The 27,945-nt window shown below is 35.9% G+C and overlaps 1 protein-coding gene across 6 annotated transcripts in view; it reads right to left on the bottom strand.

Moving 5' to 3' along the window:
- CCDC171 (coiled-coil domain containing 171) overlaps nucleotides 1-27,945 on the bottom strand; it is a 398,768-nt gene that overhangs the window by 306,422 nt on the left and 64,401 nt on the right. For all 6 annotated transcript variants that reach the window (XM_007969189.3, XM_073021619.1, XM_007969191.3 and 3 more), the window contains 2 exons: nucleotides 12,407-12,499; nucleotides 3,948-4,108 (listed from right to left, as the gene is read on the bottom strand). In XM_007969189.3, coding sequence (XP_007967380.2) covers nucleotides 3,948-4,108; nucleotides 12,407-12,499 — 254 coding nt within the window. The remainder of the gene's footprint in view (nucleotides 1-3,947; nucleotides 4,109-12,406; nucleotides 12,500-27,945) is intronic.

Below are 27,945 nucleotides of genomic sequence, written 5' to 3'. Positions count from 1 at the left end.
TACACATACAGCTTTTTTTCTGGGGGGGGGGCACTATTTTATAAATAAAGGCCAAACTGTGTCCATTGAAATGGGGGAACACACCTTGCTATTGAGCATTCTGGTGGACAACACTAAAAAGCTGACTCCTACCACGCTGCTAAACTCCCAACCAAGAGGGAGTAAGTGGGACAAGAGTAGGGCAGGTAAAGGAGATGCCTCATCTCTGATTTCTGATGGGAAAGGGCCAGGACTTAAAAGGTGGTGGATTTAGGCAAGAAAGGGAAGAGAGGAGAAGTAAGTCTGTAGCTAGGATGCCTTCTTTCCTACTGGAGTTCCATTTCTTTTTTTTTTTTTTAAATACTTCAGCTAAGAATTTGACAATAACAGGCTATTTTAACAAATAGCCATCTTTGGACTATGTTTTACATACAATGTAAACAAAAATAGTGCTACTAAGTTACAATACTGTTATTATGTTTATCCTTTTGGGTGATATATTTAGGAAACTAAATTCCTAAATATTGAGTCTAAGAAATAAATTTAGATGCAGTCCATTTAGTATGATATATTTGACTAATGATGTTTCAAATTAAATTTAAGTTTCAACTGTACCTGAGGATTACTATGATCTCTTTCTCCCTACTATTGCCCAGCAATCAATTATCACAGCTAATGAAGACTTTACTATATTTGAAAATTCAGATGGTTAATGGGTACAAAAATCCAGCTAGATGGAAGTAACAGGATCTAGTGTTTGGTGGCACAACAGAGCAACTATAGTTAACAATAATTTATTACATATTTCAAAATAACTAAAAAAGTGGAATTGGAATGTTCCTAACATAAATAAATGATAAATGCCTGAGTTAATGGATAGCCCAGTTACCCTGATTTGATCATCACACATTGTATGCTTGTATAAAAATGTCACATGTACCCTATAAACATGTACAACTATTATTTACCCATAATTAAAAAGAAAAAAAATGTTCAAAAAGAAAACAAAAGATTATTGAAAAGCTTTAGTTTCATACTGTAAGTTTTAGATGGAAAAAATTTTACACTAAGAAATTTTGATTACAGAATGATGGAATATATACATTCCATCTAAAACAATTTCATGCAGGAATGTCTACTGTTATGAAACTATGGACCAAAACTATAACTCTGCAATATAAACACAGCTTTCTTTCTCCTGCCGTTTAGTGAGATCCTGCCTAGGTCTACCTGGCAAGAAACAGAAGCTTAAGAACCTTAACCAATGGCAGGTTCAAGCATGATGAACTGCTACATCAGTTCACAACAGGTAAAACAATATTCTACTCCAAAACTCCACATTCTCAAAGTTGTAAGTTAAAAGTATTATTTACCTTAAAGACCTAAAATCTATCAATTCTCTATGTGGAATACATTAACCAAAACTTAGAACTACTTTGAAACAACAGAATTTTTTTCAGAAATTCAGAATCTTCTTTAAAAAAATATTTAAGAAATTTTAAAAACTTTTTTTAAAGACGATTCTGAAGTATAGTCAGAAGTACAGGCAGAAAATGGAAAATGGAAGTACAGGTAGATCCCTCAAGTCATATCATTCCTTCTTATACCACAGACAGAAGGGGTGGAAGTGGCTTTCATTTCACATACACGGAAAAGGAAGACAGGATGGGAAAACGAAAGTCACAGAAATTTTCAACGATTATTGGGCTTTAACGATTACCTGTCATTATTTATTTATAATATTTAACATGTATTATTATGACAGTTATATACAGATGAAGAAGTGATAAGGGACATTATGTTAAAGCATTAGGAGTGTTAATTAGCTAGTGCCTAGTTGGAATATGTAACCAATGTTTAGAATTGTCAGTTGGTGCTTACTGGAATATTAAACGAGTAAAAATTTTCAAGTACCAAAATACAACTAACAGCAAAACAAACTTAAGGAAAAAAACTGCTGTGGGGTCCAATTAGGAAAGCATATAGGTTAGACTCAGAGCTTAATTGTTAGCAAGTAGGTTAAAATTCCTCCGGTCCAATCTTTATGAGACTCTCTTCTTCAACATCCATGACAGAGAATCATCCACTCTGCGTTTTGAATTTCCCAAGGCAGGGAGTCACTAGTTCCCTGAAAGATGTCTATTATTTCATTGCTAGAAAGCTTTAATTATTGGGAGCTCATTCTGACTTCTTACAGTTTTATTTGTAGGTCCTAATCATTACCTTAAAGCAAAAGTAAAGAAATCTTCACTATGTTCCACATAAAAGCCTTTCAAATAGATATGCAGAATAATATTTGAATACATATTTGAATAAAATTTGAATACATTGAAATATATTAAATGTGCACATTCAAGCAACAGTTCAAAAAAAATAAATGAGAAATAAGTCCTTAGAATAACATTCACAGAATGTCATTTAAGTCATACTAGAGGAAGCAAGGAAATTCAGTTAACAATTATTGGTTTAAAATATTATAAGTATCATTAATTAAAGAAACCAACATTTTAAAAGAGTTTTAAATATTTTCAGTCTTTCAGGTACAATCTTCATGGTTTTTGTCACACTCACAAAAATTATCACTATTTAAGTAATACTTTCACTTAAATTAACTCACTTCCTATAATAAATAAAGTCTTTTTTTGTTTGCTTGTTTTTTTGAGATGCAGTCTCCCTCTGTTGCCCAGGCTGGAGTACAATGGCGCGATCTCAGCTCACTCCAACCTCTGCCTTCCGGGTTCAGGTGATTCTCCTGCCTCAGCCTCCCAGGTAGCTGGGATTACAGGTGCCCACCACCACACCTGGCTAATTTTTGTATTTTTAGTAGAGACGGGGTTTCACTGTGTTAGCAAAGCTGGTTTCGAACTCCTGAACTCAAGTGATCTACCAGAGTCGGCCTCCCAAAGAGCTGGGACCGTGCCCAGCCAATAAAGCATTTTAAAAGAAATCTTTATATTGTGGCTACAAATGGAAAACCATTATCTACTTGCCATAAATAGAAACTAAGATTAAAATATAATTCTAATATGCCAGTGTATTATCATGCCACAAACAAATAGTAGTATGAATTTCACCCTCTGGGGGAAAATGGTTTAAAATGTCTACTATTGACTTACTTTTGGAAACATATGAATGCATTATAAACTTCTTAAAGCATTTCACAGAATTTTGAAGATGAAAGGCTTTTGAACTGAAAAAGGTTAAAATCAGTAGGAGTCAGAAAGATTTTAATTCTGCCACTTAGGAGCTATATGTCCTTACTCTGGCTAAGCCTCAATTTCCACATCTGTAAAAGAGATTTTTAAAAGTACCTTCCTCATAGGGTGTTAGACAAATGAAACGATGCAGTGCTATGTATGTAGTGAGTCACAAATGCATGTTAGCCACCAGTAGCAGTATTACTGCTATTATTATTATTTCTGTAGTTTGAGAAAATGTCAAATATTATCCATCTTCATATAGACCATTTTACGTGGCTTAGAAATCTTAGCCCCAGATCTTAGCCTTAGATCATAGCTCACTTCAGCCTTGAACTCCTGGGCTCAGGTGATCCTCCCACCTCAGCCTCTCGAGTAGCTGGGACTACACATGCACACCACTATACCTGGCTAATTTTTTTATTTTTTTGTAGAGACAAAGTCTCACTATGTTGCCCAAGCTGGTCTTAATACTTAAAGATATTGCATTACATCAATCATATGATACAAACTACATTAATATATTTACTTCCTAGTATATTACTCAATTTCTTGGGCTACTTGGAATATAATATACTTCAATATCCAAAAAAGCATTTCCATTTTTACCTATACAGGAAACTATAGGTATGTTTTATGAAGTCACTTACCCCAATCTACCACAGACATTAATGGGAGCTATATCAAAAATACATAGTATACATTCATATTTTACATAGCTTTTATAAAATCTTTATGTTAATTTAGAGAATTTTACAGTAGAATACTTACAAATTTAGTTTTGCAAAGCTCTCTTGTGCATTATGCTTTTCTCGCTCATATGCACTTTCAACTTCTTTGAATTCATTCTTGATCATTTCCAAATCAGCAACAGCTTCTGCTTGACTGGCCTTTTCTACTTGCAAAGCTCCTTCAAGGTCTCGAATCCGTAACTACCAGATGACAGACAAGTAATTAAATCAAGCTAAGAAATGTTAGCATCAATCTTAAATTGAGTAGAATACTTTGACAGTAACAGATTATCATTCATCCAAGCACTTCTTTCTGTTTTGGCTTAAAAAAGAAAAATAAACAAACAAAAGACAGTTTATTCCCTTTCTCAATATGTTTAAATAAAAGGAGAAAGAGCAGAAGAATGAAGACAAGAGTTAACTGTGTTATGAAAGATAGGCTGGTACAATATAACCCATTCTATCAAAGAAAAATAGATATGTAGATACAACTCAATCTAAATTTTCAAAGTTTCACATTTTACCTACTAATCCATTCAGATACTTCTTTTATAAAATATAATAAATTAAATGTTTGGGTTTTTTAAGAGACAAGGTCTCACTTTGTCACCCAGGCTGAAGTGCAGTAGTGTGATCATAGCTCACTGTAGCCTTGAATTCCAGGGCTCAAGTGATCCTCCCACCTCAGCTTCTCAAGTAGCTGGGACTACAGATGCACGCCATCATACCCAGTTAATTTCTTTTACTTTTTGTAGAGATGCGGTCTTGCTATGTTGTCCGGGCTGATCTTGAACTGCTAGCTTCAAGTGATCCTCCCACCTTAGCCTCCCAAAGCACTGAGATTACAGGCATAAGCCACTGCTCCTGGCCTGGTTTTTGAAAACTAAAGGGAAGTATTCTTCCTCTCTTATAAGAAACATTATAACATGAGTATCTCTATAAGCCTAAGAAATTTAATAGATCTTTTTATTCTTATATATAGATTATAATGGATTTCTTACTATAGAAAAGTGATGTTCTTATTGTCAAACAATACTATTTGACTAAAATATTTATGGTTATAGTGATTTGATATCTGGGATTCACTTCAAAATAGTCTGGAGGCAGCCGGCGCCTGTAGTCCCAGCTACTCAGAAGGCTGAGGAGGAATATCCCTTGAGCCAGGGAGTCCGAAGCTTGCAGTGGGCCATGATTGCACCACTGCACTCCAGCCTGGTTAACAGTGAGACCTTCCCTCAAAATAAAAAAGAAAAAAAAATTTTAAAGTCTGAAAGTGGAAGAGTTCTAGGAGGTAAGAGATAAAAACCTTTGACATGAGGTAAGTATTGAAGCTGGGCGATGGGTATGTGGGAAGTTCATTTTACTATTTCACTTTGCATACACTTGAAATTCTACATAAAAAGACATTTTAAAACTATATTCCCAGGCCAAGGTAGGCAAATCACCTGAGGTTGGGAGTTCGAGACTAGACTGACCAACATGGAGAAACTCCATCTCTACTAAAAAATACAAAATTAGTCAGGCGTGGTGGTGCATGCCTGTAATCTCAGCCACTAGGGAGGCTGAGGCCGGAGAATCACTTGAATCTGGGAGGCGGAGGTTGTGGTGAGCCGAGATCGCACCACTGCACTCCAGCCTGAGCAACAAGAGCAACACTTCGTCTCAAAAAAAAAAAAAAGAAAGAAAAAACAAACTATATTCCCTGTGTCTACCAACCATAGGATGAATAAATAGGTTCATTCCAACAAAACAATTATATGTAGCTGTAAAAAGGCAACAACTTGTGTGTGTGTGTGTGTGTGTGTGTGTGTGTGTGTGTGTGTGTGTTTAAATTTAAGGGCCTACAGGCCAAGCACAGTGGCTCATGCCTATAACCCCAACCCTCTGGGAGGCTGAGGCGAGCGGATCATTTGAACTCAAGAGATTGAGACCAGCCTGGGAAACATGGTAAAACCCCATGCCTACAAAAAATACAAAAATTCGCTGGGGGTGGTGTCACGCGCTTGTAGTGCCGGCTACTTGGGGGACAGAGGCGGGCAGATCACTTGAGCTGGGGAAGTCAAGGCTGTAGTGAGCCAAGATCACACCACTGCACCCCAGCCTGGGTGACAGAGCAAGACCCTGTCTCAAAAATAAATAAATTAAGGTGTAAAAGTGCAGTTTTGTTACATGGATATATTGCATAGTGGTGAAGTCTGGATTTTTAGTGTAACCAACACCCAATAGTTTACACTGTACCCATTAAGTATCCCTTAACTCCATTTCCAGGCTCCCACCCTTTTGAGTCTCCAGTGACCATTAATCTACATTCTATGTCCATATGTACACATTATTTAGCTCCCAATTCTAAGTGAGAACATGTGGTAATTGACTGTGTCTGCGTTGTTTCGCTTAAGATAATGGCCTCCAGTTCCATCCATATTGCTGTAAAATACACGAGTTTATTCTTTTTTCAAAACAACTATTAAAAATTATCTATGTAGTTCTCCACATAGTGTTCAAGAACAATGTATTGCTGATATATGTTGAAAATAGCAGGTTCCACATCAGTGTATATAGTATGCTACATTTGGGGTAAATAAGTGAAAAGAATAAAAATAAGCAGGCCGGAAGGTAGAGGAATGGGAAGGACAAGAATGAAAGCAAGAACTCTCAATCTAATATTGTTTTAATTTTTGAACTCTGTAGATAGTTTACCTTTGCAGAAAATAAAGTTTAAAAGAAAAAGAGTTTTTTAGAAAATAGTTTAAAGAAGGGGTGGGGAGAGAAAAAAAATGCTTCACATTAGTCAGAAAATGGGTTTTAGAACCATAAAACTTGGGTTTGACGCTGTCCAAACATGACAGATATTAGAATAAAACAAACCAACAAAACTCAGGCTGAATCCCAGATCTACAAAATTAACTAATGTGACTTTGGGCATATTACTAAAACTCCAAATACTTGAGGCTTCTCATCTATAAATAGTGAATAATAATAATGTCATCTACACTATCTACTTGGCGGGGTGGCTACAAGGATCTAATGAGGCAATTTGTTGTTGTTGTTGTTGTTGTTGTTGTTGTTGTTGTTGTTGTTGAGATGGAGTCTCGCCGTGTCCCCCAGGCTGGAGTGCAGTGGTGTGATCTCGGCTGTCTGCAACCTCCACCTCCTAGGTTCAAGCGATTCCCCTGACTCAGCCTCCTGAGTAGCTGAGATTACAGGTGCCTGCCACCACGCCCAGCTAATTTTGATATTTTTTTTTAGTAGAGACGGGGTTTCATCATGTTTGCCAGCCTGGTCTCGAACTCCTGACCTCCAGTGATCTGCCCGCCTCAGCCTCCCAAAGTGCTGGGATTACAGGTGTGAGCCACCGTGCCTGACTGGCAATGTTTATTTAACCAATATTTATTAAGTACTTAATACATGCCAGTCAATATCCTAATGCTCAAGATATATACAATAATCATGAAACTACACAGTCTTAGCTCTTGAGGAGCTCATAGGCTTTAAGAGAACATAGACTGCAAAATGATATGGTATATGCTTCCTGTGACAGAGGTATGCACAAAGGTCCTGAATTCAGAGAACAGTTATGGAACTCTGTGTGAGGCAAGCCTCATAGGAATGGCAACACACAACCTGAGTTAGGAAAGATAAACTCACCAGGAAACAAAGCCTAAGATGCCATGAAAATGTTTCAACATTAATCCATAAAAATGATAATAACCAGAATTCTTTTTAATTATCCAAAATTTCTGGAATAATTGAAATACTTATTCTTTTTTCAGGGGGGAGGAGGAGGTGGGGACAGAGTCTCACTCTGTCACCCAGGCTGGAATGCAGTGGCACGATCTCAGCTCACTGCAACCTCCACCTCCCAGGCTCAAGCAATTCTCATGCCTCAGCCTCCAGTGTAGCTGGGACTACAGGCATGCACCACTACACTCAGCTAATTTTTGTATTTTTAGCAGAGACGGGGTTTCACCACGTTGGCCAGACTGGTCTGGAATTCCTGGCCTCAAGTGATCCGCTCGCCTCAGCCTCCCAAAGTGCTGGGATTACAGGTGTGAGCCACTGCACCTGGCATGAAATGTTTATTCTTACACTAAAGTAAGGAAGTAAAATAGATAGGTAGATACAACTTGATTTAAATTTTGTAATTGTACCCCTTAAATTCTATTTTTCTTTGATATTATATCTAAATCCAATGTTTGTAAGTCAAATAGTAAATCTGGGAAATATTTTCTTCTTGTCTACATTGCTACCTTATTTTAGAAAATAAGCACCCTCAATCACAAATGGTAAACCAATCAATTGAAAGAAAATCAGACTACAAAATAACAAATTTGAGTCAGCTCTTTTAAGTCTGCTTTCTCATTTTTATGCCAAAGTATACAAACAAACTTAATAATAGATCTCAAATACATATTCAACAGTAGTTTATAAGATGGTGATTAGTTATAGCTACTTAGTACTCTCCATCAAACTACTCTGAAACTGAATGGTATTAGATGTACCTCATTGAAAATACTTGTAAATATTTATAGATTTATGATTCAAATAAACACTTTTCATTTTTTCTAAGTCATAGCACAGAGATATCAAATATTAATTTTAAACCAGATAAGTAAAAAATAGGTAATAATTTTCATATTTATAGTAATTAACTATATATTCCCAGGGATGTATCACAACTACAATGAAAAACCTAACTTTGAAATTATGTTTTTTTCATGAATTTAAAACTTCAGCCTATTAGTAAGAAGTCAAAAAACAGCATGTTAAGATGCTGATGAGGCTGCTGAGAAAAGGAAATGTTTATATATTGTTGGTGGGAATGTAAATTAGTTCAGCCACTGTGGAAAGTGAAATGGAGATTTCTCAAAGAACTTAGAACTACCATTTGACCCAGCAATCCCATTACTGGGTACATATCCAAAAGAAAATAAATCATTCTACCAAAAAAACACATGCACTTTTATGTTCATCACAGCACTATTCACAATAGCAAAGACATGGAATCAATGCAGGTGCTCATCAATCAATGATGGATTGGATAAAGAAAATGTGGTACATATACACCATGGATTACTATGCAGCCATAAAAAAGAACAAAATCATGTCCTGTGCTGCAACATGGATGCAGCTGGAAGCCCTTATCCTAAGCAAATTAACACAGGAACAGAAAACCAAATACCGCATATTCTCACTTATAAGTAGAAGCTAAACACTGGATAATTGTGGACATAAAGATGACAGCAATACACACTGGGGACTACTAGAGGGAAGAGGGCAGGAAGGGGGCAAGAGTTGAAAAATTAACGATTGGGTACTATACTCAACACCTGGCTGACAAAATCAATCATGCACCAAACCTTAGCATTAGGCAATATATCCAGGTAACAAACTACACATATACCCCCAGAATCTAAAATAAAAGCTGAAATCATAAAAGGAAACAAAGAAAAGAAAAGAAAACTTCAGTCTTATTACTTATTGATGCCATTTTGGGGACCTGATCTTAAAGAAAAGTATACAAGTTTGCTTTAGCAGACATGCTCGAATATAGGGATCTGAGAATTTTAGGTAAAAAGAACATTTCATTAAAGTCAAAAGTAAAAACATAAATTTTAATCAAAATCTTTACAAATATAGTTGCATCTTGCATTAGGAGTTATTTAAACAATAAGGTAAAACACTATAAATTGTATTAATTAAAACAAGATAGGAAAAAAGTCTGTCTTTTAAAATGTAAATTAAGTAATTTAGACATACTAAAAGCAGTAGCTTTTAATGTAAATAGACTTTGCTGTAGATATCAATAAGTTTTAGAAAAATAACTCTGGTAACTAACACTGGCAAATAAAGTAAGGGAGTGGTGATAGGAGGTTGGGTGAAGAGATAATAAACACCTAAATCAAGGCAATAACTGTTTTAAATCTAAATTAGTTTTAATCTATCTGTTTAAAGCTACTTTTCATTTACTGATTTTGGCAATCCCACCATCCTCCTTGATATGAAATTCAAGAGCACAAATAAAGTAAGATGATTTTCAAACTTGCTAAATAAGCTTAAAACTACTTTTTCTTCTGGAAATAAGTGTGTATATTTTATTTTCATACAGTCTATTACATTTGTTCACAAAGTAGTGCTCAAACATAATAACTGGCCAGCTAAATAACATGAAATAAGAACATCTTAACAGTTTATACTGAGAATCTAAGTTCATAAAGATACTTTCTACCTTCCTAGATTTAAGCAAACAAAAATACTATTATAGGTATATAATCTTCATTAAAATTAATCTCTTTAACAGAAGCATAACAAATACCATATTTATTAGATTTTAAAGCATATTATCAAAATGCTGAGAAAACATTTAAGCAAAAAGTCATATTGCTTACTAAATATTAAAATCAAAAAGTAGCAGGTCCAACAAATCTCCTCCTACCTAATTTCCTTAACTTTCCTAACACTGGGAAACTGGTTGATCCAAGATAAGCTACCGGCAGGTGCTTGAGAGAATATAAAGAAAGGAACTGTTCACAAAAAAGCAGAATGACAAGAGTAAATGTACATTGTTCAGGTAACTCTGCACGACCATATCCTCAAAGGGCACTATGAACCTCTAAACTGCTCCTCAAAGTCAACATGTTCAAAACTTACCATTGTCTCTCTTCAGACTTCAGAGTTTGACAGTCAACTGCATCTGCCTACTTTCACACATATTGCAGACCTTGGTGTTCTTTTCTATTGCTCTTTCCCTCACACTGCAAATTTGTTACCTAAAATCATGCATTCTCAGTTTGTCCCCTGTATCTTTCCAACCACTGCTATTACCAATTACCAAAAATTGGCAACTTAAAATGGCATAAATGTATTATCCTACAGTTGTGGAGGTCAGAAGTCTGAAATGGGTCTTCTGGTGCTAAAGTCACAGTGTCAGCAAGGCTCCATTCCTTCTAGAGACTCTAGGGAAGAAATCTTGTCTTGCCTTTTCCAACTTCTGGAGGGCACCCACATTCCTGGGCTCATCATGGCCTACTCTGATCTCTGCTTCTGTCATCACATCTCTGTCTCTGACTATGACCCTCCTGCCAGGACTCTTACGATTACATCAGTCTCAACTAGATAAACTGGGACAAACTCCCATCTCAAGATCCTCAAATAAATCACATCTGCAAAGTCCCATCTGCTGTGTAAGGTAACATATTCACAGGTTCTGAGGATAAGGACAGATGTGGACATCTTTGAGGGACTATTATTCTGACACAGGAGCCCTCCTTTCCATTGCTACAGTTGTTGCCTTGATTCAGGTGTTCATCATCTCTTCACCCAGTCTCCTATCTTCACTCCCTTCCTTTATCTACCAGTATGGTACCAGAGTTATTTTCTTAAACTTAGATTTCATATCTATGTGTCCCAAAAGCTGCAGTGGCTTTCCACTGCTTTCAAAATAAGTCTAAGTTTCTTAGCATGAAAAAGGACTTTCATAATTAGTCTTCATCATGCCTTTCCACCATTATCTCCAAACTTTTCCCAAAGCTCTACCACTCAACAATGCAAGTATTTCTCAAAAGGGAACAAGTATATTCTTATTTAGTGGCTTTATCCAAGCAGTTGTTTAGAACAGTGGTCAGTAAACATTTTCTGTAAAGGGCCACAGAGTAAATATTTTAGTTTTTGTGGACCACAGGTCTGTCTCGACAAGCAGCCATAAACAATATGTAAACAAATGGGCGTGGCTATCTTCTAATAAAACTTTACAGAAACAGGCTGCAAGTCAGACTTGGCCCATGAGCAGTAGTGTGCTAACCCCTAATAAAATGTTCTGCTCTCACTTCTCTTAGAAATTCCTTCTCATTCTCTAAGGCATAGCAAAAAGGATAGTTTCCTTAGGAGGCCTCCATATAATTCCCCTCCCAGATTTAATCCTTTTCTTTATTATATTCCCAATGTATTTCAGTATTTTGTACATCTATGTAAGCATCTATGTATCTGGAGACAGATATTTAGTATCTCTGGTAACGAAATACAAGTTACAAAAGGAGTTCATTCATCTTTACACCTTCAGCTATTAATACAGTGATATGCATAGGATACGCACTCAATAAATAACACGCATATTTTTTCAATGTTCTCAAAAAGAAATTCATCCCACAGCTGTTGGGAAAAAGGACACTCTAATCCGCAAATTTCTTTGCAGACTGCCAGATAAGTTCTCTATCACAACTACTCCACTCTGCCACTGTAGCACAAAAGCAGCTATGGACAAGACAAAACTTCACAAGAACAGACAGTGGGTGAGACCTAGTCTGTAGGCTGTAGTGTGCCAACTCCTCCACTAAGGTAGTATATCTCAACTGTATGCTAACCTTATATACAATAATCAGTGTCATCATAATATGTTACCCATTCTCAATGCACACCTTAGTTCTCTGAACATAGTGCTGTTTTTCCCAGCTGTTATAACACAAATTAAGAAAATGCAGGCCAAAATATTTGTTTACATTTTACCTGAATAATTTCAGAATTAAATTTTGATTCCAAATGCGCTGCTCTTTCTGCTTCAATGTTTTCTTCTAATTTCCTCACTCTAAGAGTAGTTGCCTGAAAACAAAAGTTTAAATTCATGAACATTGGTATTTAAAGAAGATATGGATCACTACAGTCCAGAATGATAATTAACACTTTAGATTAGTGGACCTGCAGCCTCATTTCTTTTTCTTTGCAAGAACGCAGTGTAAAATTCACACTCAGGAAGAATGCGCCAGAGCTTGCTTTTTTTTCTTTACACTTTATTGAGGTACAACTTATATATAATAACTTACACATAGTGAAAATACACTTTTTGATAAATTTTTATGCACACACACACAAACATGTACACACCCATTAAATCACTGCCACAATCAATATAGGAAACATTTCCATCACTCTTAAAAGATACCTTATGTCTCCTGGTAATGCCTTCCTCCAGCCCTCACCACCCCACCACATACCCAAGTAATCACGAATCTACTTTTTGTCACTATAGAGCAGTTTGTATTTTCTGGAGTTGTATATAAACTGAATCATATATTATGCTTTCTATTGCCGGGCTTCTTTCCCCTTACATAATTATTTTGACACCTATCCATGTGGTTGCATGCATCAACAGTTCATTCATTCTCATTGTTAAATATTGTTCCATTTTGTTAACAGACCACAACTGGTTTATCTGTTCACCTACTGATGGGCATTTGAGTTGTTTCCAGTTTAGGCAATTACAAATAAAACTGCTATGAGCATTTGTGAGCAAGACTTTGTAAAGACACACACTTTCATTTCTCTGGGGTAAACAATGAAGAATGGAATGAATGGGTCAAATGATAGGTGCATACTGAATTTTTTTTTTCTTTTCTTTTTTTTGAGACGAGTCTCGCTCTGTCACCCAGGCTGGAGTGCAGTGGCGCCATCTAGGCTCACTGCAAGCTCTGCCTCCCAGGTTCACACCATTCTCCTGCCTCAGCCTGCTGAGTAGCTGGGACTACAGGCACCCGCCACCACGCCCAGCTAATTTTTTTGTATTTTTAGTAGAGATGGGATTTCACTGTGTTAGCCAGGATGGTCTCAATCTTCTGACTTCATGATCCGCCCGCCTCGGCCTCCCAAAGTGCTGGGACTACAGGCGTGAGCCACCGCACCCAGCCATATTGAATATTTTAAGAAACTGCCACACTGTTTTCCAAAGTGACGGTGCCAACTTACATTCCTAACAGCAATATATGAAATTTTCCTTTGTTCCACATCCTCACCAACACTTGGCATGATCATTTTTTGTTTTTGGTTTCTTGAGGTTTTACGGACAATCGAATAGGCATGTAGTAGTTACCTCATTTTAGTTTTAATTTGTATTTCCCCAATGACTAATGACACTGAGCATCTTTTCATGTACCTATTTGCCAACTGTGTATCTTCTTTGATGAAGTATATGTTCAAATATTTTCACCATTTTTTAATTGGGCTGTTTATTTTCATATTACTGAGCTTTAAAAGTTCATTATACAATCTGAAAACGTGTCCTTTGTTAGATATATGATTTTCAAATATTTTCTCCCAGTCTACGTCCTGTCTTTTCATTCTCTTAACAGTATCACTTGCAAAGCAAAAGTTTCCATATGATGAAGCCTAATTTATCGGTTTTTCAGGCAAGAGTCAGTTTCTGGCCAGAGCAGAAGTCAAGATCTTTATTTTTGAATACAATTTCTGTTGAGAAAATGCAACCCTGGGAAGTAGCGGATTACTAGTCCCAAAGAGAGAATTGGTCATGACCAACAATCTGTTGGGGGCAGAAAAATAGAACTATGGGAACACTCAGCATGTCTCAAGATAACGGTAGCAAAGAAAAGTCATGCCTAGAGTCCTGTCTGTCAATGGGGTAGTTCAATGGGGACAGAGAAAGGCATTACTAATTTGCTTTCCCTTCCTAGATGAAATGTGGGAAAAAAATAAATTAGTATTTATTATATTAACTAAACCATTTAGCCTAAGCCAAGTTTTTTTAAATGTTCAACTTGATTAATCTGATTTTCCTTCTCTTCCACCATTTCTTTTTGTTTACAGACAAAGATGGTAATGGATCACAATGAAAAGAAGTATAAATAAAAACTGAATAATCCACAAACTAATCAAGCAGTCTATGAATAACTAAGAAAGGATTATACTTCTTTCTGGGCAAATCATTTCCATAATGATTATCATAATGCAGAGCATAAACACAAACATCCCTTCTTCTCTAGAGGCCTTTGTAGATGCACCTAGTTCTGACAGCCTTCACAGTCATGGAATAATCCTGCTTTGGGATATAATCACTCTGTGTTTTACAAACATGAAATTCACAAAATATTCTTTTACAATGAACTATTTGCTTTATTTAGATTCTACAACCTATTAAAAATATTTCTTAATGAGCTATTATACTAGAAAATAGTTTTGTTTTTTTTACAGAAAGCAATAAATCCAAATATGATCCTTTTGGGTCTCAAGATAATTTAAATCCAAAGGATAAAATAATACTTTGAGTAAAATCTGACATTTATAACTTACGCTACTCAAGTATTTAAAAATAACAGGCATTCTGCTGAAAGGTGAAACTAGTAAATATTCACAGTTTTATCTGAAGACTCAAAACACCCTGAAAACCAGTAAATGAGGACATTTGGATATTTGATGTAACTAAGGAATTATTATTACTTTTTTAGGTGTGATAATGATTAGTATTTTTTTGAACCCCTATCTTTGGGCCAGGCACAGTGGCCCCCATCACTTTGGGAAGCTGAGGACTGCTTGGGGCCAAGAGTTTGAGACCAGCCTGGGCAACAGAGAAAGATTCCATGTCTACAAAAAAATTAACTAAATAAATTTTTTTAATTAATAAATAAAATAAACCCTTATCTTTTAAAAAATACATACTAAAGTGTTCAGGGATGAAACTATATAATGTCTAGATATGGTTTAAAATAATCAACCCAGGAGTTAGGGGTGAGGGTTGGTGTTCATAAAATAAGATTGGTCATAAGCTGATAACTGTTGAAGCTAAATGATAGGCACATGGGGGTTCACTGCAATATTCTTTCTACTTTCATGTATGTGTGAAATTTTCCATATTGAGAAACATTTTTAAACAACAAAAGCAAAATTATTTAGGTTAAGGGGGAAGTATGGCAATGGTATCATTATTTACCCAAATAACAAAATTAGGCCAGGCACAGTGGCTCACACTTGTAATCCCTGCACTTCGGAAGGCCAACTCGGGCAGATCACTTGAGCCCAGGAGCCCAAGGCCAGCCTGGGCAACATAATGAAGCCCCAACTCTACAAACAAAAAAAAATACAAAAATTAGTCAGGCATGGTGGTGCGTACCTGTAGTCCCACCTACTTGGGAGGCTGAGGTGGGAGGATCTCTTGAGCCCAGGAAGTCAAGGCTGCAGTGACCTGTCATCGTGCCACTGCACTCCAACCCAGGCAACAGGAATGAGACCCTGTCTAAAAAATTATAATATTTTGACAATGACAACAAAAAAAACATTAGAATGAATTATTTCATGACTAAACAGAAAAAGTAAATGGGAAGGGGGAGTTTAACTCAATCTATTCCAATCTATATTGCTGACGTGATAAGGCAAATAAAATATTCCCCGCATAGTCACTTTTTTCCCACCCTTCTCAAAAAATGTTTCCACAGAATACCAGTCCCACAGGATGTTGTTAGCTATTATATAAAAAAGCAATTTCATCATCAGAAGCATGTGAGAAACACAAGATTAAAACCAAACAAATTTCCTTACTAAAGACTTCTCAAAACGTTAACATGACAATCTTGAAAAAGAAGAATAAAGATGGAAGACATATGTCATAAATGCAAATCTCACTACAAAGCTACGGTGATCAGTCGAGCATAGTGGCTCATGCCTGTAATCCCAGCACTTTGGGAGGCTAAGGCCGGCAGACAGCTTGAGCCCAGGAGTTCAAGACCAGCCTGGGCAACATGGTGAAACCCTGTCTCTATCAAAACAAAAAGAAAAAACAAAAATTAGCCAAGTGTGGTGTTGGCCACCTACAATCCTAGCTACAAGGGAGGCTTAAGGTGAGAGAATGGCTTGAGCCTGGGAAGCAAAGGTTGCAGTAAGCAAAGACTGAGCCACTGTACTTCAACCTGGATGACAGAGCCAGACTCTGTCTCAAAAAAAAAAAAAAAAAAAGCTACAATAATCAAAACAATGTGGTACCAGCAAAGGATAGACATATAGATTCATATAAATCCACTGAAAGGAAATGACAGTCCAGAAATAAACTCATGATTGGGTGGTCAATTTATTTTTGACAATGGTGCCATGACCACTCAATGGAAAAGATTCTTTTCATTAAATAATGTTGAGACAATTAGATATACATAGGCAAAAGAATAAATTTGGATCCCATACTTCATATCATATACAAAAATAAATTCTAAATGGATCAATGACCTAAATATATGAGCTAAAAACCATAAAACTCTTAGAAGAAAACATAGGGGTAAATCTTCATAGTCTAGGCAACATAGTGAAACCCTGTCTCTACAAAAAAATAAACAAAATTAGCCAGGTGTGGTGAGGGGCACTTATGGTCCCAGCTACTTGGGAGGCTAAAGCAGAAAGGAAGGCTTGGGTCCAGGAGGTTGAGACTTCAGTGAGCTGAGATCATGCCACTGCACTCCAGCCTGGGCAACAAAGCAAGACCCTGTCTCAAAAAAAACCCAAAAACCTTCATGACCTTAGATTTGGCAATGGATTCTTAGATAGTAAAGCACAAGCACGCATAAATAAATAAACAAATAAATAAATAAATAAATAAATAACATTAAAAACTTATCACAACACTATTCACAATAGCAAAGATACGGAATCAACTTACGTGTCCATCAACAAATGAATTAAGAAAGTGGGTTATATATACACACAATGGAATACTAGTTGGCCATAAAAAAAGAATGAAATCCTGTCATGTGCAGCAATATGAATGGAACTAGAGGTCATTATGTTAAGTAAAATAAGCCAGGTATAGAAAGACAAATACCACATGTTCTCACTCATATGTGAGAGCTAAAAAAGTTAATCTCAGCTGGGCATGGTGGCTCATGCCTGTAATCCTAGCACTTTGGAAGGTTAAGGTGAGAGGATTGCTTGAGCTCAGGAGTTCAAGACCAGTCTGAGCAAAATCTCTACAAAAAAGTGAGACCTCATCTCTATTTAAAAAAAAAAAAAAAAGTATAGGCCAGGTGCGGTGGCTCACGCCTGTAATCCCAGCACTTTGGGAGGCCAAGGCAGGTGGATCACCTGAGGTCAGGAGTTCAAGACCAGCCTGGCCAACATGGTGAAACCCCGTCTCTACTAAAAATACAAAAATTAGCTGGGCCCCGTGGCAGGCACCTGTAATCCCAGCTACTCAGGAGGCTGAGGCAGGAGAATCACTTGAACCCGGGAGGCAGAAGGTGCAGTGAGTGGAGATCGTGCCACTACACTCCAGCCTGGGTGACAGACCGAGACTTCGTCTCAAAAAAAAAAAAAAATATATATATATATATATATATATATATATATATATATATATATAAAATTTTAAAAGTTAATCTCAAGGAGGTAGAGAGTAGAATGATAGGATAGTTATCAGAGGCTGGAAAGGGTGTCGGGGTGTGGGTGGCAGGGCAGAGAGATTGACTAATGGGTACAAACATACAGTTAGATAGAAAGAATAAGTTCTAACGTTCGATAGCAGAGTAGGATGACTATAGTTAACAACAATGTATTGTATATTTCAAAATAGCTGGAAGAGAGATCTTGAAATATTCCCAACACATAGAAATGATCAATGTTCAAGATGATGGACAGCCTAACTACTGACTTGATAATTTCATTCTATGCACATAACAAAATATCACATGAACCCCATAAATATGTATACATTTTATGTAACAATATAAAATTGAAACAAAAAGACAAAAAACTTATGTGTATCGAAGGACTTTATTAGGAAAATGAAAAGATAACCTAAAGAATGGGAAAAAATACTTACAAATCATATATCTGAGCATGGTCTAGTATACAGAATAAAAAAAGAACTCATACGATAAAAAGACAACTCAAAATATGAGTATAGGACTTAGATGTTTGTCTAAAAAGATATGTAAATGACCAATAACTACATGAAATGATGCTCAACACTATTAGTCATTGGGGAAATGAAAATTAAAAACATGAAGAGATACCTTCACACCCACTAGATGGCTATAATTTAAATAACAGAAAATATTGGAAAAATATTGGAAAACCTGAAAACCTCATATATTACTCATATGAACATAAAATGGTTTGGCTGCTGTGGAAAATAGCTTGGCAGCTGCTCAAAAAAATTAAACATAGAGTTACCATATGACCCAGCAATTCCAGTCCCATATATTTACCCAAGAGAAATGAAAATAGGTTCAAAAAATTATGCACAAAAGTTTATAGCAGCATTTTTCAGAATAGCCAAAGGTGGAATCCACCCAAATGTCCATCAACCGATGAATGAGCAAACAAGATGTTGTGAATCCATACAATGGAATATTATCCAGCAAGAAAATGGAATGAAGTACCAATAAATGTGATACCATGGATTAACCTTGAAGACATATATAAAAGAGTAAAAGAAGTCAAATACAAAAGACCACATCCTGTATGATTTCATTTATAAGAACTGTCCAAAAGAGGCAAATCCAGAGACAAAAAGTATATTAAGTGGTTGCAGGAGGATAGGGGAGAAGGAGAGACAGAAAGGGCAGTAACTGCTAATGAATATGAAGTTTCTTAGTGGGGTGATGAAAATGCTCTGGAATTAGATAGTGGTAATAGTTGCACAGTGTAGTGAATATATTAAAAGCATTGAATTGTATACTTTTAAAGGGTGAGTTTTATGATATGTGAACTATATCTTAATTAAAAAATAAAGAATCTCTGACTGGAATGTCCGGAAGGGACAGCTACCCAACTTAAGCTTCTGATTCTCATTGTGGGAAAAAAGTTATTTCTAAATGCTGACTTTGAATCCCTAGAACAAGGGTCCCCCAGAAGTTATAGGTATAAAGCATGATGCATACTGTAGCAGAGAAATTCTTATGTTTAGCCCACACCAGAATGAGCATTATCCTAGGGGGGGCCAATGCTAATTTTTTCTTTAAAAAAACTTACACTCCACAGGATAAAGTTCTTGCCCTTAAAGAACTGAAGTCAGTTTTCTCAGTACCCAGTATACTCATTTTAGTTTCTGTAAGTCAGAAAAAAGTCCAGCCTATCACAAGGAAATAGCCCATAGGATTGAGAATAAATGATTTTAAAAGCTAGTAAAGGAACAAAACTCACAAACCACCACTAAAGAATTTATTCATGTAACCAAACACCACTTGTTTCCCAAAAACCTATGGAAATAAAATTTTTTTAAAAAGTAAGTAAAGGGCACAGAGAGAAAAGAGACCAGGATAACAATGTTAAAATATTTTCTCAGATGCCAAAAAGCATATATGTTTCTCTATCAAAATGATAGTCATATATTTTGTTAAAATGCAGAATATTCAGTGATTCTGTAATGAATCAACAATTCAAGTTTTCACTTCTTGTATATATATTAATTAGTTAATGATCTGGTTTTCACTCCAAAAATCAAGAAGTTCTGTTTTTCCTGCTTAGAGCAAAACACAGGGGGTTGAAATAATCAATTGGAGATCACGTAGTTATTTTCACAACTTCACACTTTAAATGAAATGTCAGAAAATTATAAGATGCTTATTATTACTGAAACTATCAATTACTCAGTGAGGACAGCAAAAAATCTTCAAATCTTTAAACAAACTCTTTCCAAGAGGAGTTTGTTGATAGACGTAATTAAATTTAAACCTCTTAATAATTTTTTTTAATCTTCTAGTCCAATGAATTAATTCTCAAATCCAGCAGAGGGTGCTAGAGGAACATCAACATACTGCTCAAAATAATTTTTTCCAATACCACCTAAGAGAACTAGTGTAACATTCATAAACTGTGTCACAGGCATTCAATCCTAATGTAATCAACAAAGAAAGGGCAGAAAGCAGAACAAAATTCTGGTTAAAATGCATATATATGTATATATATTTATATATATACTACAGGTTAATTTAACTATATATATGTTTGCCTATAACACAGGTATTACACTGTACTATGTACTGTACACTATGAACAACAGTCCTTTTTTTTTTTTGAGACAGAGTCTCACTCTGTCACCCAGGCTGGAGTGCAGTGGTGCAATCTCAGCTCACTGCAACCTCCGCCTCCTGGTTTCAAGAGATTCTCCTGCCTCAGCCTCCTGAGTAGCTGGGACTACAAGCACACACACCACCATGCCCAGCTACTTTTTGTATTTTTGGTAGAGATGGGGTTTCGCCATGTTGGCCAGGCTGATCTTGAACTCTTGACCTCAAGTGATCCGCCCACCTTGGCCTCCCAAAGTGCTGGGATTACAGGCGTGAGCCACCACGCCTAGCCAAACAACAGTTCTGTACGTAACACAAAATTATCACATATTTTGTCATTTATAAGCTGATTTCCATGTCCTTTCCTACAGCTATGTACTGCCAAGAGATTTTTATTTTAGTAAATATTAGGTGTTAATCGACCTCTTTTTGGTATAATCTATCTCTCACTAAATCATATTAAGCCCAATTAGATCATCTAGTACACTTAAGAAAAGTGGGTTCTCAGTCTTTGAAGAGGGTAATATAGAGAAGAATGTCTCCTATCCAACTGTTTGATACATGTTACTTTATTATAAACCAGGCATGAGCTGAAGACTCCAATTCAGCAGCAGAACTAACCAAACATATCCAGCTGTTCTCCACATCACATTTGGTTCTATGGCTTCTATGGGCCTCTTCCAAAAGTTTCACAAGTTATGAAAACATATGTGTACAATAAATCTGCTGAAAGACTGAGTAAACAAAACCGTTTCTACTACATTCTTTTATCCCCAAATACATCCAGCTTAGAGGATTTGATGAACTTAAAATAATCAGTCAAGCAAGGCCAGGCACGGTGGCTCAAGCCTGTAATCCCAGCACTTTGGGAGGCCGAGACGGGCGGATCACGAGGTCAGGAGATCGAGACCATCCTGGCTAACACGGTGAAACCCCGTCTCTACTAAAAATACAAAAAAATAGCTGGGCGAGGTGGCGGACACCTGTAGTCCCAGCTACTGGGGAGGCTGAGGCAGGAGAATGGTGTAAACCCAGGAGGCGGAGCTTGCAGTGAGCTGAGATCCGGCCACTGTACTCCAGCCTGGGCGGCAGAGCAAGACTCCGTCTCAAAAAAAAAAAAAAAATCAGTCAAGCAGAAAAACTTAGATATGAAATTTAGTCCACTAAAACAGACATCAAGAAAAATGGGATGAATTATCACGAGTACATACTAGTTAATGATTTCCTCAGGAGTGTGTTATATATTACAGTTTCCTAATTAGTTGCACAAAGTTTACCCCAAATATATCAATAACTTGTGTAAACAGAACATGATTGTTCATTTTTCCAGATTTTATCATCTAATAATTCCCATTAATAGATGTTTTCATAAGTAATAAATACAGTAATAATCTATGTACAAAAAGATGATTCCAAGGGACTGAGTCATCATAGACTGATTAATTCTATGTTTATTTTAACACTAAGTATATTTTATTTTGTTACATTTTAATAGCTGTCAATATTTTATTACATGCATGTTAATATTTAACTATAACACTTATTCTTTACCTGGGCAGGGAAGGGGGGTATACTTGTAAATACTATCTTTTGAGCCCTTAAACAGAAGGTCTCAAAGGATTTTTATCACCAAAAAAGATGCCTCGAAGGGTCACAGTCTCCAAGTATTTGATAAACATTTGTAAAACAGGCATCACAATATTATATCACTTAATCACTAGAGTCATACATTGAAGGGTCATAATTAAGAACTGTCTATAGGCCCTTTACTATTTATCATCTTTGTTGTAATCTAACATCTTAAGAAGCAATAATATTATTCAATTAGTCTGACCTTTAATGTTGGCTTTTATATGTAAATGTAAGCATTTATATTTCTAATGTCACTTCTACATGAGAGAGTGTATTTACATCAATGTCACTGAGGAGATTATGCCTAGAATTAAATATTAATATGCTACAGTTTTCAAAGAGGTCTCGTGTATTTTCTCATTTGACTTTTACAATAACATGATATATTCTACAAAAGAGGCCTCGTATGATACATAATATTTTAAATCTTAATAAGTCATTCTAATTTGAAGGTGGTGTTTGTTTTTAAGTAGCTCTCCTACTTTCCACGTGGCCAGCACAGTACATTAGAAAAACAACTCAGAGGCAAAATTAATGATGTTTTGTGACTCAGAATATGGGAACTACGATGTAAAAGAGAACAGGAAGGAAGTCCAATTGGTCTTGGAAGTGAATTGGTCAGGAAGTCCTATCCACTTTATTCTACCCTCACAGAAGTCCAAACATTTTACATTTATATTCAATCCCATTAAACAAATGCGACTGCATAAAAACACTTAAAAGATTATTCAAAACAAATGAATAGGTTTTCATGATGATCTCACTGATAGTTATTTTACTATATAGGTCAACTAAAAAGCAGAATGGAACATTTATAGAGAAACTACTATATGCCAGATGCCATACTAGGTCTTTGGCCCAAAGGCCAAAATGGGTCCTGACACATGTATAAGCATTTCCATTATAAGTAAGCAAAAGACCTGTGTTGTAGACAAAAATTGATTTGTCACTAAAGGATATTCCTTCTACTTACTTCTCTGAACTACAATTCATCTGTAACTGTTTTATTAATGGCTAAAACATACTTGTTTTCCAGAATCCCCTAGATTATTTTACATAAACAGGCTCATATAAAGCACAGAACATAGAAAGATGCAGAGCTCTCTGTGCCAGTCATCTTGATCGTGGTTAACTATGCAGTTCTGATGGTAGAAAATTCAAAGTTAAAGTCACTAAGGATGGTAACAGAGCCTTAACGGTTTCAGAAGGGATATATGAGGGCCAATAGGCTGACAACAGAAATAAACTGGAGATCCCCGTAATTTTTTTATTCAGCAAGAAATGAAGTATACCACTCATGTTATAAAAGAGTTTAATGAAGAAAAACTTTTATTACTTCTAGGTATAATCAAAAAACCCACAGATAACAAAAATAAGAAACATCAGGAACGGAATTTGTGTTTGCAAATTCTGAATAACATGATAATAAACTAATTTACCTTCTTTAAAAATTATCTCTACCTTTTAGGGCAACAAAAACTTTAGTATTTACCAAATTTTTAACTGAAGTTCCAATCTTAAATTTTATTATGAACATAAAATGCTGCTTAAATGTGCAACATCTACGACTGCATAACACAGGTGATTTCATCATTTCCCTATGTATAGTCAGTAATCTACACAAATGGACCTTTGAAAATGATTCCTACAAACACATGATGGCTTTAAAAAGATGAATCATACAAGGTGGTCTTTATCAACAATTATGAAAGGTAAAATACAATTTTCTTTTCCTTTTTCACTTGAAGGTAGTACACATTTAGAGAAAGATGCTACTTCTGCCCTTTTTTATGTTACTGTAATATAGAATATGACTGACAGAAGCAATTCAGAATTTATTTGCAAAGAGTGTTCTCTCTCTACCATAATCTTCAGAAGATTCTTCAGTTCCCTCAGAATTAGGTTTGCATCTTCTCTTTTCTCTTTTCTTATTGAGTTAAGCTTATTTCCCATGATAATAAACTCCTCTAGTTGTAAAGAGGTTTATAAAAGCCATGGATATTTCTTTTTCCAGTTCACTTTTCCCTTGATTCTATGGTATCCAGTACTGCATTTATAAAATTGGATTGGGAGTTTGCTTTTTTTTTAATCTAAGAAAGCATTGATCCATGTTAAGATGATTAAGACACAGTGATATAAACCTTATAAGATTTTGAAATTATTTTATATATATGTTTCATACATATAAAAACTTCTTTGGCTCAGGCACATAAAAAAATCACCTTTCAAGAAATGCAAATGTTAAAAAGCTTTGCTAGAATTAAAAACATTCATTAGGTTAAATGTCTATTTTATTAGTTGCTTTAGTTTGATATTGCTGATATTAAATAATGTACTTTATTAAATTAAAATTTTAACAACTTTCCTCTTTATTATTATTATCCCATCTTAGCTTAATTCTTTTAAAAATACCACTGACAATTACTTAAGTACTTAGTATTACTGGTAGTGATTGTCTCCGTAATTGAGTGTAAAACTAACATAAAATGCTCTCCAGAAATGTAACTTCTTGTTTATTATGTCACTATGTGGTCAAACAGCCAATATAAAATACACTAACTAATATACAACATATAATATATAACATAAAGCAAAGCTTTTAAAAAGAATCTAAATATGAGAAATCATAGGTAAGTTAGAAGACTAAATCTCTCCACTTGTAAAATTCTTATAAATAGAAGAAAAATAAATACTATCTAGACTACCTTCAAAGTTTCAAGTTCTCCAAAAGCAGAGACCTGGTATTATCAAAAGTATTTACACAGCAGTGAATAAAAAAACACAGAGTAAAAACAAAACTAATCTAAAATAATATTATACCTATAACATCAACCAATAAAAACAGATATTGAGGAAATTAAGTATTTTACAGAAAAAAAGTCAATACTGGGTTGTGCACAACCACACCTTAAAGTTTAGGTATTAGATATTTTCTATTTTGTGTGTGTTTTATTGTTTTTTGTTTTGTTTTGTTTTTGAGATAGAGTCTTGCTCTGTCACCCAGGCTGGAGTGCAGAGGCACAATCTCGGCTCAGAGAAGCCTCCACCTCCCAGGTTCAACTGATTTTCCTGCCTCAGACTCCAGAGCAGCTGGGATTACAGGCGAGTGCCACCACGCCTGGCTAATTTTTGTATTTTTAATAGAGATGGGGTTTCACCATATTGGCCAGGCTGGTCTCAAACTCCAGACCTCAAATGATAAACCCACCTCAGCCTCCCAAACTGCTGGGATTGCAGGCATAAGCCACCACGCCCAGCCGATATTTTCTTAAGTGAGTCAAAACTGCCTTACCAAGAACCCTACCAACAAAAAAGTCGTTATTACATAGTACAGCCTCACAACTATAACACAATTAATAAAATGTTTTTAGTGATGATAGAATTTTCTAGCATCCTTAAGTCACTTCTAAGTGACCTTTTAAATTCTAATATTCAGAACATTAACTCTATCCTAATTTTTGTTATTTTGTTTGTTTTTGAGGCAGGGTCTCACTTTGTTGCCCAGGCTAGAGTACAGTAGCACGATCACAGCTCACTGCAGCCTCAACTTCCCCAGGTTCAAGTAATCCTCCCACCTCAGCCCCCCAAGGAGCTGGGACTACAGGCACACTCCACCACGTTTGGCTAAGTTTCATATTTTTTGTAGGGATGATGTTTCACCATGTTGCCCAGGCTGGTCTTGAACTCCTGGTCTCAAGTGATCTGCCCACCTTTGTCTCCCAAAGTGCTGGGATTATAGACATCAGTCACAGCTCCTGCCCTCTCATCCTTTTTTAGTAAGCCATCTGCAAGCCCTAGTATTAAAAATGATATAAAATATAATGAAATCCTGAATTTACTGGCCTAAAAAGATGGTCAGCACAAGAAAAAAATAAGTTAAAATATTATTTCAAATATAATTTCATATTTTTATTCCTTCTCTAATCTTGTAAAAAATAAACCATGTGTGGTTAGAGTATGAGGAATTTTATCTTTGCCAAGTTCATATTTGGCATTTCTGTTGTTAAGTCCATCTACATACTCCATACCCAGTTTCCTCCATTGTTAGCATCTTATACATATACAGTACAAATAATCCATTTTTTAAAAGGACAAGGGTCTAACTAGCGATTTCTCCAAAGAAGATACATGAATGGCTAATAAGCACATAAAATGATATTCAACATCATCAATCATCAGAGAATGCAAATCAAAACCACAATGAGGTACCATTTCACACCTACTACAGTGGTTATAATTTAAAAGAATGACAATAACAGCTGTTGATGAGGATCTAGAGAAACTAGAACCCTTATACCTTGCTGGTGAGAATGTAAAATGGTGCTGCCACTGTACAAAACAACCTGACAGTTCCTCAAAATGTTAACCACATAGTTACCATGTGACCCAGCAATTCCTCTCCTAGATATATAATAAAGACAACAGAAAACATATCCACACAAAAACCTGTACATGAATGTTCATGGTGGCATTATTCATTATGGCTGAAAAAGTGGAAACAACACTGTGATGGTTAATACTGAGTGTCAACTTGATTGGACTGAAGGATGTAAAGTAATGTCCCTAGGTGTGTCTGTGAAGGTGTTGCCAAAGGAAATTAACATTTGAGTCAGTGGAGTGGGAGAGGCAGACCCACCCTCAGTCTGGGTGGGCACCATCTAATCAGCTAATATATTATACAACAGCATGGCTAGAATAAAGCAGGCAGAAGAAAGTGGAACAAGGAGACTTGCTGAGTGTTCCAGCCTTGATCTTTCTCCGTGCTGGATGCTTCCTGCCCTGGAACATCAGACTCCAAGTTCTTCAATTTTTAGACTCTTGGACGTACACAGTGATTTATATATGTACAGTACAAATAATCCATTTTTAAAAAGGACAAGGGTCTAAATAACTGTTTCTCCAAAGAAGATATACGAATGGCTAATAAGCACATAAAATGATGAAAAGGGGCTCTCAGGCCTTTGACCACAGACTGAAGGCTGCACTGCTGGCTTACCTACTTTTGAGATTTTGAGACTTGGACTGACTTCCTTGCTCCTCAACTTGCAGACGGACTATTGTGGGACTTCACCTTGCGATCATGTAAGTCGCTTCTCCAAACAAACTCCCCTTCACATATACATATACACATACACATATACTATTAGTTCTGTCCCTTTAGAGAACCCTGACAAATATAAACACAAATGTCCATCAACTGATGGACAGAGACACAAAATATATATTACATGTTACACAACAGAATATCATTCAGGCATAAAAAAGAATGAAGCACTAATACATGCTGCAACATGGATAAACCTTGAAAACATTATGCTAAGTGAAAGAAGTCAGTCACAAAAGACCATATATTGTAGTTCCACTTGTAAGGAATGTCTAGAATAGGCAAATCTATAAAGACAGAAAGTAGTGGTTGCTTAGGGCTGAGAGGAAAGGGGAATAGGAAAGTGATGGCTAATGAGTAGAGTTTCTTATTGGGTGATGAAAATGTTCCAAAATTGATTATGGTGATGGTTGCACAATGCTGTGAATACACTAAAAACCAATGCATTGTACACTTTAAATGGACAAATTTATAATATGCAAATTACATCTCAATAAAGTTTTTTTTTTTACTCATCACTATAAGAAGTTAGACCT

This window comes from Chlorocebus sabaeus, chromosome 12 (genome assembly GCF_047675955.1).
Source record: "Chlorocebus sabaeus isolate Y175 chromosome 12, mChlSab1.0.hap1, whole genome shotgun sequence".
Lineage (NCBI taxonomy): Eukaryota > Metazoa > Chordata > Mammalia > Primates > Cercopithecidae > Chlorocebus > Chlorocebus sabaeus.
Note: the sequence above shows the minus strand (reverse complement) of the source record. Positions and strands in the feature narration are given on the sequence as shown.